We start from the raw sequence: 14332 nt of genomic DNA on the forward strand, positions 1-14332 counted from the left end.
GGACGAGGGGAACGCGGGGACGAGGGGAACGCGGGGACGAGGGGAACGCGGGGACGAGGGGAACGCGGGGACGAGGGGAACGCGGGGACGAGAGGAACGCGGGGACGAGGGGAACGCGGGGACGAGGGGAACGCGGGGACGAGGGGAACGCGGGGATGAGGGGAACGCGGGGATGAGGGGAACGCGGGGATGAGGGGAACGCGGAGACGAGGGGAACGCGGAGACGAGGGAAAATTCAAATACAGTTATTGGTACAGATTAACACATACAACAAATATAATATACAATATGGGTAAACAGCACCAATATGATCTGCAGGATGGGTATAAGGATGGGTATAAGGATGGGTATATGGATGGGTATAAGGATGGGTATATGGATGGGTATAAGGATGGGTATAAGGATGGGTATAACCGAGTTATTGGGTGTGTATGTGAGTGAGTCACGTATGGATAGAAGCGAGTCGCCGCAGTTGCCCGTGAAAGATATTAGAGCACGAACAATTTAGGATAAACTGTGGGGGACAAAACGAAAGAGGGATAAAAATATTAAAAAAAAACTGTACCAAGTTGACGGCGAAAGGGAAATACTCCGCCAGCACCGCGATGTTGAAGGGGAGATTCTGAGGGGAGAAGAGGGGTGTGAACAGCTGCTGCTGAGTGGGGGTGTAAACAGCTGCTGCTGAGTGGGGGTGTGAACAGCTGCTGCTGAGTGGGGGTGTAAACAGCTGCTGCTGAGTGGGGGTGTAAACAGCTGCTGCTGAGTGGGGGTGTAAACAGCTGCTGCTGAGTGGGGGTGTAAACAGCTGCTGCTGAGTGGGGGTGTAAACAGCTGCTGCTGAGTGGGGGTGTAGACAGCTGCTGCTGAGTGGGGTGTAAACAGCCCCCACCTAATCCTCATCACTACGGGGAATGCTAATGATAGGAGTTCACCCCCATGGGGTTGTATGCTAAGGGGAAACTTGGCGTTCTTACAACCTCTTGGGGATGTGGTGCAACCCCAGGCCTTCTGCCCCACTCAACCGGGTGCTGACATGTCATCTTCTCCCCTCTCTTATTCCCAGCCCACTCAACCCCAACCTTTTTCGTCTTCCCCCTGCACTTCCCCCTTTTCGCAACCCTTTCTCTCCCCCTCCCACACCCTCACCTTGGTGCTGTACCCCCACTCCCCCTCACCTTGGTGCTTTCCCCCCACTGCCCCTCACCTTGGTGCTGTCCCCCCACTCCCCCTCACCTTGGTGCTGGTCTGTCCCCCCGGCAGGAGGAAGTTTGCGGTGTGGGGCTCGGTGGGGGTCAGCTGAGGGACGGGGCGCCGCCCCAGCGCCATGGCGACGATGGCCGTCATGTGCGTCTCGTTGCCGTACACGTGTACGTCCACGCCCAGTGTACGTCCCACCTCCCGCATCACCCTGTGAGGGGGGGAGTGGGGTGAGAGGGTGAGTGGAGTGAGGGATGATGAGACACCCATTCGACGGATGGACCCCTCCGGGACGACCCGTCGCTCCCGTTGGGCCAAACACGGACACAACTCCCGGACCTGCTGCGAGCCGTTTTTCGGCTAGGCGGCGCCCCCATATGGGGCGCCGCTTCTACCCATCGTCTCTCCTAACCTCGGCCGCAGCTCGTCCATCTGACCAAGTCACTATCGCCTCCTTCTTTTGAGAGGCTGAACACCTCTCTCTCCTCTGCTCACAGTACCTTGCCAGCGCCCTACGACCGCACCATCCCAGCTACCCTATCGTCACCCAGACATCAGGGCCCCATCCCATGCAGCGCACGCTTCAGTCCCGCTTCCTCCCTNATGGCCTCCGCTTCCCACTTGCACAGCGAAGCTCAGGTCCTACCCGTGGCTGAACACCTCTCTCTGCTCTGCTCACAATACCTTGCCAGTGCCCTACGACCGCACCATCCCAGCTACCCCATCGTCACCCAGACATCGGGGCCCCGTTCCATGAAGCACACGCTTCAGACTCGTTTCCTCCCTTCAGTTTCTCACCTGCTGGAGGAGGGTTCACTTCCCCCCGACTCCTACTCCACCGCCCTCAGGACCCTGCACAGCTCTGCTGTTTCCTCTTACCTGGCCTCAGCAGCTCCTAACAAAGTGTTGCTGACCCCTGCCCCCTCCGTCTCGTCCAGCGAGCTTTCCCTCCCCAGGGCGGCCAGAAGCGCCCTTTCCCAGCTCCACTCCGGCTACTCATCATGGCTCAACTCATACCTTGCCCGCATTGGTGCAGCTAATAGTTCTCTCTGCCCTGAGTGCGGCACTATGGACCACACCACTCATCACCTCTTCAGCTGCCCTTCGCATCCCACCTCGCTGACTCCACTAGACTTCTGGTCTAACCCTGGACCGGCTGCGGCCTTCCTCTCCTCGCTCCCATCCTTCTCCGACATCCTTGGAGCGGAACCTCCGCTCCTTCCCCCTCCCCCGGAGCCGCCGTCTCTGCGGGGGCGCCGCCGAGCAGCGGTCCCGAGCAACTAAAGACATGAGACACCTGAGCCCCTCCTGGCCCCTCCTAGCCCTCACCGGAGCCCCTCCTGGCCCCTCCTAGCCCCTAGCCTGAGCCCCTTCTGGCACCCCTCACCTGCATGAGCCCCTCCTAGCCCTCACCTGAGCCCCTCCTAGCCCTCACCTGAGCCCCTCCTGGCCCCTCCTAGCCCCTGACCTGAGCCCCTCGTAGCCCCTCACCTGAGCCCCTCCTGGTAGTTGGGCCCGGCACGGCGCACGAAGACGCGCACGTTGCCCTCGATGAGGGCGGCCTGGTACTCTCTGAGGGCCTTCACGATGCCCTTGAACGTCGCCGCCACGTTAGTGAAGTTCGCGATACCTCCCCCGATGATGAGGACCTGGGGGTGAGGGGAAATTCCTTTCATTCTTTTAGTAAAGGAAGAGGTGGGAAGACGGAGGAAGAGGAGAAGGGATGTATGAGGACGTGGAGGGGAGGCAAGGGGACGCAGGGAGACGTCAAGTATCCTAATAGATAAAAGAAAGGCTCTACAAAGACATGAAAGCGGTAACTGGAGACTATACAAGAAACCACGCTATATTATGTATTTATTTAAATCAATTTTTTCGTATCGGCGTGTCGACATTTGAAGCCTAATTCCGTTTGACCGAAACTGTAAATCACTATAAAGAACAGTAAAGTAAAGTCCAGAATTGTAAAGAACGGTAAAACAATGTGAAGTAATGTAAGCACAGTAAAGCACTGTAAAGCAGTGTACTCCGTAGTCGCTGGACTGTAACTGAGAATGTGATACATTCTCTGCCAGATATTTGCAACGTTTGTTAACCGATAAGAATTCGTGTGACCAATTCTCTTCAGGTCATTTTAAATGGCATGTTTAAATTGAAGGTGTACTCGTACGAATTATTATCTTAGGGCCCTTTCCATTTTTAATTCATCATTTGGATTGAGAATTCAAAGGAAATTTCACTGTATCGCTCAATTATTGAGGATTTACGCGTTATATTTGCAAATTAGCGGATATTGATATATATTAAACGGACGTGTTTCGTATCTCAACCCGCCTGAACTATTAGCTCAACCCTTGTTACTGAATGAAAGCCAAGCAATTTAATCCTCTATACCGCCGTATTTCACTCTCCGGGAACATAAGTTTCAACTTAAATTATACGTAAATTATTGAGCGTAGTACCAACCTNGAGTACTCCCCATAGTTGGCCAGCTCCCCCGCGCCCCCCAGCTCGCAGATGGTGTCCGAGTAGATCACGGACGCCCCGCCCCCCGCCACCATCGTCCAGATCCGCCCCCGCTCGTTCAGCACTGTCAGCTGCGGTGATACTCAGAGAAATAAGTGATGCACCGTCGGCTGTGGTGATGCATTTAGAGAAATGAGTGATGCTTGTCCAAATAGCTCGTTCAGCACCGTGAGCTGCAGTTATACTCAGAGAAATAAGTGATGCTTGTCCAAATAGTGATGACCCAAATCGGTTTTAGAGCGTATCAGTGCAGAGAGTGTGTCATTATTTGGACAATGTGAGGCATTCGTTTTTATGAGTGAGAAGTACAGCACCGTCAGCTGTAGTGATACACTCAAGGAAATGAGTTATACTTGTCCAAAAAGTGAGGAGCCAGTTTGCAACAACTTTAGAGCGTATCAGAGAGTGTTTCATTATTTGGACAACGTGACGCATTCTTTTTCCTGAGTGTGAAGTTTATTTATCAAGCTTATTGCATCAGGGATGAGAGGAAGGTATTAAGGGGGAATATCAACCCAATAATCGTTAATAAGTGATTTTTAATTATCCCCGATAGGATCATTGATGGATTCCCAACAACAAACAACTTGGGTTTATGAATGAAGTCCTCGTTTAAAATATGTTCACGGCATCACATCGATAAAATTGTACCGGTTTTTATTTATGCTTCTATTCAAAATTATATTTAATGACTTATTTCATTATTTTCATTTACTGGGCTCTCATTAATTTTTCAATTAGTTTAATTTTAATTCAAGAGAAAGTGGAATAAATTCGGCACTGTCAACATCTCGTCAATCTTCTACAAGCCTGCCAAGAGCATTAGGCATCATTATGCATCATTAGTACTATCAAATACCATCAATATCGTCAGACACCATCAAGTACCATCAAAATACATCAGGTGCTATAGGGCAAAGTGCATCAAGATATACTTGGTGACATCAAGAACAGACCGCACTGAGGGCCATCAGACCTCACTGAGAGCCATCAGACCACACTGAGAGCCATCAGACCTCACTGAGAGCCATCAGACCACACAGAGAGCCATCAGACCACACTGAGAGCCATCAGACTACACTGAGAGCCATCAGACCACACTGAGGGCCATCATACCTCACTGAGAGCCATCAGTCCACACTGAGGGCCATCAGATCTCACTGAGGGCCACCAAATCACACTGAGAACCAGCAGGTACCACTAACCCCCTTCCCCCTCCACTGTGAACCACTAGGAACCAGAGCGAACCATATGCTATTCCGAACATTAATCATTCAAAACCTGTAAATTTTGTTGAAATTCAGTGTATTATTTACAGCAAACCTTGAGAGAGGCGCCACTCTTGGAGTCGAGGTCGGCGACGTAGGCCTCCTCGGGCGTGGCGTCTCGTCCAAAGGGCGGCGGGTACTGGACGTCGCCCCAGGCGCTCTTGGCGACAAACTCGGCCGTGGCGTCCAGCTTGGCGGCGAGATCCAGCACGTGTACGTGGGACGCCGTCACCACCAGCGGGTTGATCTCCAGGTACGTGAAGAAGAGGTCCACGTAGGCACGGTACAGCGCGCTGATGAACTCCGCCACGTGCCTGTAGCAGAGACGGCGGCTCAGACTTACGGTTGTCGGGAGGGCGGCTCAGACTTACGGCTGTCGGGAGGGCGGCTCAGACTTACGGTTGTTGGGAGAGCGGCTCCGACTTACGGCTGTCGGGAGGGCGGCTCAGACCTACGGCTGTCGGGAGGGTGGCTCAGACTTACGGCTGTCGGGAGGGCGGCTCAGACTTACGGCTGTCGGGAGGGCGGCAAGTCCTGCAGGAGTGTGGACGTGATCTCGTCGATGGACGGCGTGGTCTCGATGGGGACCTCGAGGCGTAGCGCTTTGTCGTCCACGTCGCCCACGTCCACACCGCCCTTTTGGCGCCCACAAGCGTTATTACAAAATCAGAATCATGAATAATGAGTTAATGTATCACGAATATGATTTAATGTATCATGTATAATGATTAATGTACATAACGAATAGTAATTTAATAAGTGAAGAGGATGGTGGGTGAGGGTAGCCCACCTGGTGGGTGAAGAGGATGGTCGGTGAGGGTAACCCACCTGGTGGGTGAAGAGGGTGAGGGTAACCCACCTGGTGGGTGAAGAGGGTGGTGGGTGAGGGTAACCCACCTGGTGGGTGAAGAGGGTGAGGGTAACCCACCTGGTGGGTGAAGAGGGTGGTGGGTGAGGGTAACCCACCTGGTGGGTGAAGAGGGTGAGGGTAACCCACCTGGTGGGTGAAGAGGGTGGTGGGTGAGGGTAACCCACCTGGTGGGTGAAGAGGGTGAGGGTAACCCACCTGGTGGGTGAAGAGGGTGGTGGGTGAGGGTAACCCACCTGGTGGGTGAAGAGGGTGAGGGTAACCCACCTGGTGGGTGAAGAGGGTGGTGGGTGAGGGTAACCCACCTGGTGGGTGAAGAGGGTGAGGGTAACCCACCTGGTGGGTGAAGAGGGTGGTGGGTGAGGGTAACCCACCTGGTGGGTGAAGAGGGTGAGGGTAACCCACCTGGTGGGTGAAGAGGGTGGTGGGTGAGGGTAACCCACCTGGTGGGTGAAGAGGGTGAGGGTAACCCACCTGGTGGGTGAAGAGGGTGGTGGGTGAGGGTAACCCACCTGGTGGGTGAAGAGGGTGAGGGTAACCCACCTGGTGGGTGAAGAGGGTGGTGGGTGAGGGTAACCCACCTGGTGGGTGAAGAGGGTGAGGGTAACCCACCTGGTGGGTGAAGAGGGTGGTGGGTGAGGGTAACCCACCTGGTGGGTGAAGAGGGTGAGGGTAACCCACCTGGTGGGTGAAGAGGGTGGTGGGTGAGGGTAACCCACCTGGTGGGTGAAGAGGGTGAGGGTAACCCACCTGGTGGGTGAAGAGGGTGGTGGGTGAGGGTAACCCACCTGGTGGGTGAAGAGGGTGAGGGTAACCCACCTGGTGGGTGAAGAGGGTGGTGGGTGAGGGTAACCCACCTGGTGGGTGAAGAGGGTGAGGGTAACCCACCTGGTGGGTGAAGAGGGTGGTGGGTGAGGGTAACCCACCTGGTGGGTGAAGAGGGTGAGGGTAACCCACCTGGTGGGTGAAGAGGGTGGTGGGTGAGGGTAACCCACCTGGTGGGTGAAGAGGGTGAGGGTAACCCACCTGGTGGGTGAAGAGGGTGGTGGGTGAGGGTAACCCACCTGGTGGGTGAAGAGGGTGAGGGTAACCCACCTGGTGGGTGAAGANAGAGCGTGTGAGGGGAGAGCGTGTGAGGGTAAGGCGAGTGAGGGCATTAAATTTCACACGAGCAACTCAGCTGACACGCGGCCGCTGATCTCACGTGAGTGAGGAATGTCACTCACAGACGCAACGAGATTTAGATACGCATATTGTATCTAAAAATGAATGGGTACGCATCAGATACGTGGATACGATACGCATTACGATGTTGTAGCTGTGAGAGAAGGTGAGAGATGAAAAAGGAGTGTTGCGTATGATTGGGTGGGTTATAGGTCAGTGGGGATTGTTTGGGGTTGTAGAAGGGGTTGTAAAGCAGTCAGTGCAATGGATGGTTCAAGTGGGTGGGTGATGAGAGGGTGGTGGTTCTTTATTTGCATTATTTACAATTTTTTGAGCACAGTTATACAAAGATCAGATTTATGCATACTCTCACGAGTCCTCGCTTTTTGTCATTTTTGAAAGCTTTTATAATTTTTTTTGTGTATTTTATCAATTGATATGGGAAGGAGGTGATAATGTTGATGAAGGTTGATGTTGATGAAGGCGAAGGCGGCGTGTCAGTCGCTAGAGACTCGGAGGGAGGTGGAGGCTACTTTAGTATAGGTTTATTTCGTACTGGGTTTTCGCTCCCGTCTTTACTTCAAGTCACTTTCGGTGAGTCGCGTCAGTCCGTCAGCGTGATGGTGTATTGGATGGTGTTTTGTTTTGGGACCAGCTGCACCCAAACGTGATGGGAACAACTGCCGTCCGGGTGCAGCATGGTCCGCTGTGTAGTTATTTGTACATGGATGGAGGTGGGGGACCTAGGGAGTGTAATTTGGAGCTATGGAATGACCGGTGCTGCCTTGCTATGGCGTATGGGAGGAATATGATCTAGTTGAAGAGTTGGGGATCATTTGTTTGGATGGTGGACCAGGTTTTACGTGCATGTTGATGGATGACTGTGTTTATTGTAAGAATGTTTTGTAGTCTTTGTCCGTGTAGTGTTGGGGAGGATATGAAGTCAGGTCATTGTGTGTTTGTGACGAATTTCAGTGCTTTATTTTGGACTTTCTGCAGTTGGAATATTGCTGCTCTGGATAGGTGTTTATGGGTATTATAGGATACATGATGACCTAACGAATGTGCATGTAGTATAGAATGTGTTTTATGGTCGGAGGGAGGTGGTAGAATCTGTATATTTTATGTAGATTTGCAAGGGCTATTTGCTACTATTTCCTACTGTATTTGCTACTTTCCTAACTGCATGTTACTTGCGACCTAAAGCCTTGTGTTGTACATTTTAAACCTAAAACCTTACCGTTGTCGGTAAGGGTGTTGTTTAACAATTTGTCAGATGTTTTTTGTCTAGTGATGAGATGATTTTGAACTTCGAAATGTGGAACTAATTAACCATTTATTTTCGAATGTGTTTATCTGATGAATAGCGTGTTGTGTTTGTAGTGTTGGGTATGGTGGTGGTGTGGTGGTGGGTTGTCATGTGTGTAGAAGCTATATACTATATAGCTTCTTTATACTATATAGCTTCTATATACTATATAGCTTCTATATACTATATAGCTTCTATATACTATATAGCTTCTATATACTATATACATAGTGTATAGTGTGGGGGAGAGAGAAGCCCCTTGAGGGACACCTGTCTGGAGTTGGAGTGGGGGACCTATATATTTGCCTATTCTGATGGATTCTGTTCTGTCTGTGAGCTAGTCTGGAAGTGTTTTATGTTGCATTTCCTTTGTGATAAACCTTATCGAAGGCTTGCATCACGAAGTCATGATAGATGCACGCGACTTGCATCACGAAGTCTCGATAGATGCACGCAAGATAAGAGATAAGGCCACTTAGTTCTGACCGTCTTATCAGTAGAGGTGTCTTCGCGCAGCATTCATCTGGTTGTCAACTGACCGCCTATCTTATCAGCAGCCGCCGCTCTTATCATTTGACTTGCAGGTGAGAAGATATGTTATCACGGATACGAATCTTAGTCACCCAGAAAAATGATTGTGTCATATTGTTCAAATGGTGACACTTTCTTACTCGCAGCACGAGCAATGAGAACGGACGTGGCACTGATACGTCCTTTTGCCGAGTCAAACTGAGTCAGGATGGTCTAAACAACGGCAAGAGTGCATCGCTATCCGGACAATGATTCTCTTATCCCTCTGAGTGCACGAATACGCTTCCTTGATACATACAAATGACTGAACTGCCTCCATCTTTTCAGTTTAAAATCTACCAGTTAACAGTTCAAACTGTGGACATCTACCAGTTAACTGTCTTAACTGCGGACATCTACCAGTTAACTGTCCTAACTGAATGGAATGAACGTTGTCCACTTAGTGACACACTTTCTCACCCACAGAGAGCGGACGTAGCTGTGATGCGGCCTTTCGCCGGGTCAAACTGGGTCAGGATGACCCACACAAAGGTAACAAATGCATCGCTGTTTGGACGAAGACTCGCTCATTCCTCTGAGTGTACGTAATAATTTCATGTCAATGAAACGAGACAAAAGCGAGCGCAGCCGCGGCGGTATCTTGACCGGCGTCTTCGGCCTTACTTTCACTCCCGACATTTGGGACGAGAAAGTGGCGAGAGTGTCTCGCCACACTGGCCTTGAGGCTCGCCACACCGGCCTCGTGTCTCGCCACACTGGCCTTGAGGCTCGCCACACCGGCCTCTTGTCTCGCCACACCGGTCTCATGTCTCGCCACACTGGCCTTGAGGCCCGCCACACCCGCCACACCGGCATCATGTCTCGCCACACTGCCACACTGGCCTTGAGGCTCGCCACACCCGCCACACCGGCCTCTTGTCTCGCCACACTGGATCATGTCCCGCCCCCCCGCCCCCCCGGCTTACGGTCTCGCCACACCCGCCACACCGGCCTCATGTCTCGCCACACTGGATCATGTCTCGCCACACCCGCCACACTGGCTCATGTCCCGCCACACCCGCCACACCGGCCTCTTGTCTCGCCACACCCGGCATAACGTCTTTTGTCGTGCAGACAGTACGCCACACATGGCAGGCATGTATGCCACACAGGACAGGCATGTATGCCACACGCCACAAAAAAAAACCTGGCCCCGCCAGCGCAAAGGTCAGCAAGCGGCCACTCGTCGCTCTATTTTCCCCAGAGAAATGGAAGCTGCCGTCGAGACGTCAATTTTTATACAAAAACGAACAAAAAATTGCTTGCATAAACACGTGGGGAAATATACAAAAACTAGCCCAGTAAAATGCCACAAGATACCCCAATATAATGCCTCAACGGGCCAAAATAAGAAGCCTCAACGGGCCACCATACAATGCCCTAACGGGCCTAAATAAAAAGCTTCAACGCGCCACCATTTAATGCCCCTACGAGTATAAATAAAAAGCTTCAACTGGCCACAATACCATGCCATAACGGGTCTAAATAAAAAGCCTAAACTGGCCACAATACCATGCCATAACGGGCCTAAATAAGAAGCTTCAACTGGCCACAATACCATGCCATAACGGGCCTAAATAAGAAGCTTCAACTGGCCACAATACCATGCCATAACGGGCCTAAATAAGAAGCTTCAACTGGCCACAATACCATGCCATAACGGGCCTAAATAAGAAGCTTCAACTGGCCACAATACCATGTCATAACGGGTGCTTAGAAAATTAAATACCATCAAACGCACAGCTTAGTAAAATGCCTTAATGGGTCTTAAAAAATGCCTCAAACGGGCCAAAATAAAATGACTTAAAATGACATTATCAAATGCCCCTGGTGAGGGTAGTGCGCCCTAAGGTCGAGGGTAACGTAGAGAGGGTTTTTGAATTTTCATATGAATTTTGAACTTGCAATTTTAAATATGACTGCAGCAGTCAAGGTATAGAGGCGGGTGGGGAGAGCATTCGGCATAAACATGGGGAAAGGGGCTAAATGGACCAGTTTCCAGTGCTCCTATAAGAAGTAACAAGAAGAAGAAGAGTTATGTTACGGTAGGTATAATGATTGATTATGTGCACAAAAAAAATTCCTTTGATCGTAATGAAAATTATACACTTGAAAACAGAAATAAAATTGAGAAAAATACCATATAAGTAGGTATGTGCCCAGAAATATTTTTTCAATTTTTCCTTTGATTGTAATGAAACCTACTCATCAGAGAACTTTTGAGCATAGTGGCAAACCAGAGCTTTTTTGGAATCAGTTCATTTTTAATTTCCTCAAAAACTCAAGATTTAAACCAATTTCTTAATTATGATAATGCTTGTAGGTGTATCCATGATACTTTACTGGTCTACTTATAGGACTCAAAAATGTACTTGAGGAGAGTCTAAAAAATTCTCTGCTTTGTCACTAGGCTATGCTTTTGAGAGAAGAGAAATTAAAAAAAAAACAGCTATTATATTGCGATGATATTGGTTGGCGTTGGTAGACAGTGATAGCGGCAAACCAGTGATTTATTAGAATCAGTTCATTTTTAATTTTCTTATTTACTCAAGAATCAAGATTTAAACCAATATCATATAGGGTTAAGGGAAGCGTCTAGGGTGAAATTTTGGATTTCAGCTTTTCCGGTTTTTAGTCTCATCTTAAAGCTGACATTCTGACCTATCCAACGGTACCAAAACCATCTCTGTACGTTGATTTATGCGTTCAAAAACTACTTAGGCAAATATAACTGAAAACCCTGTCGTGGGGCCACATTGGACAAGTCTTCAGAGGCTCCCACAAATCTGAAACGAAAGAAAAAAAGAAAAAGAACGCAGAAATGAAGGTTACTGCAGCTGGTAAGTGGAGTCTCATTTCCACAGTTGCCGAAAGAAGACATATAATGATATATCACTACCTTCACACTTGGGGATAGTTATTCAGAAAGTGTTTTTTTCCGACCGATTGGAATGAAATTCGAAGTCGGCTGTAAAGTGGTCTCGGCTTACCCTGCTTACGGAGTTACGTTACGTGTAGGGCATGACCTAGTTACTATCCTTGGGTAGTTGAAATGCATTAGAAACCTGACTTTACTGATGGTTATTATGTGGATTAACTGAATAAGGACAATAAATTATTTTGTGTAGACTTTGTTAGCTTAAGATGTGTATAAGAGACAGGGTAGCCAATGCAACAGGTCGAAATTTATTTGAGTCAGTTCTTGCAAAACCATCCATAGCTCTACTAACCCCACCATCTCTGCCTACCTACTTCAGCATTTGTCACAACTCCTCAACACTGGATCTAACCTTCATAGCAGCTGACCTTGTCCCTTTATCAACAATTTACACTGAGGATGACATGGGTAGTGACCACTATTCAGTGGTCACCCACATTAGAATCTGTCTCTTATACACATCTAGATGTGTATAAGAGACAGCACCATGATACTTTGCTGGTCTACTAACTCTACCTACTTAGTATAGCCTATGACTTGAATTATTGAAATTGAACTTGAAAGAGAATCTAAAAAACTCTCTGCTTTGCCACTACTATGTTAAATAAATGGTATAAATTGATTGCTTGATTCCAAATGAAAGTGAAAAAGCTAGGAAGTAAGAATTTTTTCCTTAATTCAATTTGTATATCCAAATATGGACCAATTGAATATTTTTGGACATTATTTTAACCATCATTTCTAGTTTTCCCATAGGGCATAGGCCAATTTGAAAGATTTTAGTGGAGCGCCAAAAGAGAGCTCTTATTGTAGGCTAGCCCAGCCTCTGCCCAGGCATGGAATTGGAATATAGTATCTACTTCTTGACAAGCTGCGTCTGGATTTTTCAAGCCACGGTTTCATGGGTTTGTTAGCCTTAATTCCATTTCTTTGAGCAGTGAATTCTGTATATCACCCATTAAAAGCCATTTACAAAGTGAAAGTTGCATGCATGTGTTACCCCAAAAATCAAATTTAACCCTAAAAACGGTCTGATCATACAGCTACACTAACATTTGTCTACACTTAAGTCCCAGTCTGTAGAGTATGGTAAAACATAGATCAAGGTTCTGTTATTCTGCCCTAAAGACACCAAGGCACCATCAAAACGGACGGTGGACAAATATGTTTGCAGTGATCAATACTTACACACCCACTTTACGACCAATGTAGTAGATGCCTGATGATTGACACAGATGCTGAGATGCACACATTTTACGATCAATGTGGCCAATGCCCCATGATCGGTTCTGATGCTTGCGCTTTGCGATCGATGGGGCCAATGCCTGATGATCAACACTTTCACATGCGCTTTACAACCAATGTAATTGATCTTGATGATTGACAATTTGACATGCCCAATGATTGATTCTGATGCTTGTGCTTTGCTATTGATGCAGCCAATGCCTGATGATCAACACTTACACACCCACTTTATGACCAATGCAGTCTATGCCTGATGATCAACATGGATGCATGCATTTTACGATCAATGTGACATAACACAACATAAGAACAAAACACATTAAAACATAACAAATATCACAATACTACACATTGTGACATAATAGAATATACTGTAATAAAACATAACATCACATGTTATAACATAACATAACATGAAAGAACACATTGTAACAACATAACACATCATGATATAAGTTAACACTACAGCAATCCCTTGATTAGCACGGTTTTGAATACCGCGGTTTTGATTAACGCGGAAAAAAAATTTGCAACCTACCCTTAATCTACGCGGTGCCAGTTTTGATTAGCGTGACTTTTTTTTCACAACGCATCGTTTTCCTGCCTCTAGCCAGAGGTGACTATCTACACGTCCTAGGCTTCATGTACGGCATACATGCACGGCCTGCACACACAAGAGGCAATACGCACTACCTACACACGCACGCCTATACGTCAGATGCTGCATGTAGCTAGGCTACGTGTATCGCAGCACGCAACAGGAAAACTAAGACGAGGAAAGTCGCGCGAGAATTTCTAACCTAAAATACGAGAAAACGTGTCAAGGCACTTAAAAAAATCAGTGACACTATGTTCAAATTGTGTCCAAGTTTTTGCTCTGGTATGTGTGTCATCCTGACCCAGTTTAGCCCGTAAAAACAGCGCCTAAGTGCGACATAGCCGTGGGGACAGCACCCCTCACCCCACGCCTGGTCCTCCCGCCGTGGGGACACCACCCCTCACCCCAAGTGGGGTAAGGGGTGCAGCTCCCCACTCACCTGACACAATCTTCTGTCCAGTCTCCGTCGTCCCACATGCTCTACGAGCTACTCAAGGAGTTGCCGTTAACTGCGCGCCTGTATACACGCACGGCGACCAACACGCACGGCGAGCAACACGCACGGCGACCAACACGCACGGCGACCAACACGCACGGCGACCAACACGCACGGCGACCAACACGCACGGCGACCAACACGCACGGCGAC

General features: G+C 48.9%; 1 protein-coding gene across 1 annotated transcript in view; it reads right to left on the reverse strand.

The window, feature by feature from the left end:
• The window catches only part of LOC108664892 (ATP-citrate synthase), a gene marked incomplete in the record, with an annotated part of 32499 nt that overhangs the window by 15729 nt on the left and 2438 nt on the right, over positions 1-14332 (reverse strand). Inside the window, 6 exon segments of the mRNA XM_047880311.1 lie at positions 1234-1408; positions 2689-2846; positions 3660-3794; positions 5047-5305; positions 5503-5627; positions 5782-5802. Of these exon segments, the coding sequence (XP_047736267.1) occupies positions 1234-1408; positions 2689-2846; positions 3660-3794; positions 5047-5305; positions 5503-5627; positions 5782-5802 (873 nt within the window).

Source organism: Hyalella azteca, unplaced genomic scaffold (genome assembly GCF_000764305.2).
Source record: "Hyalella azteca isolate HAZT.00-mixed unplaced genomic scaffold, Hazt_2.0.2 contig5164, whole genome shotgun sequence".
In the NCBI taxonomy this organism is placed as follows: Eukaryota; Metazoa; Arthropoda; class Malacostraca; order Amphipoda; family Hyalellidae; genus Hyalella; species Hyalella azteca.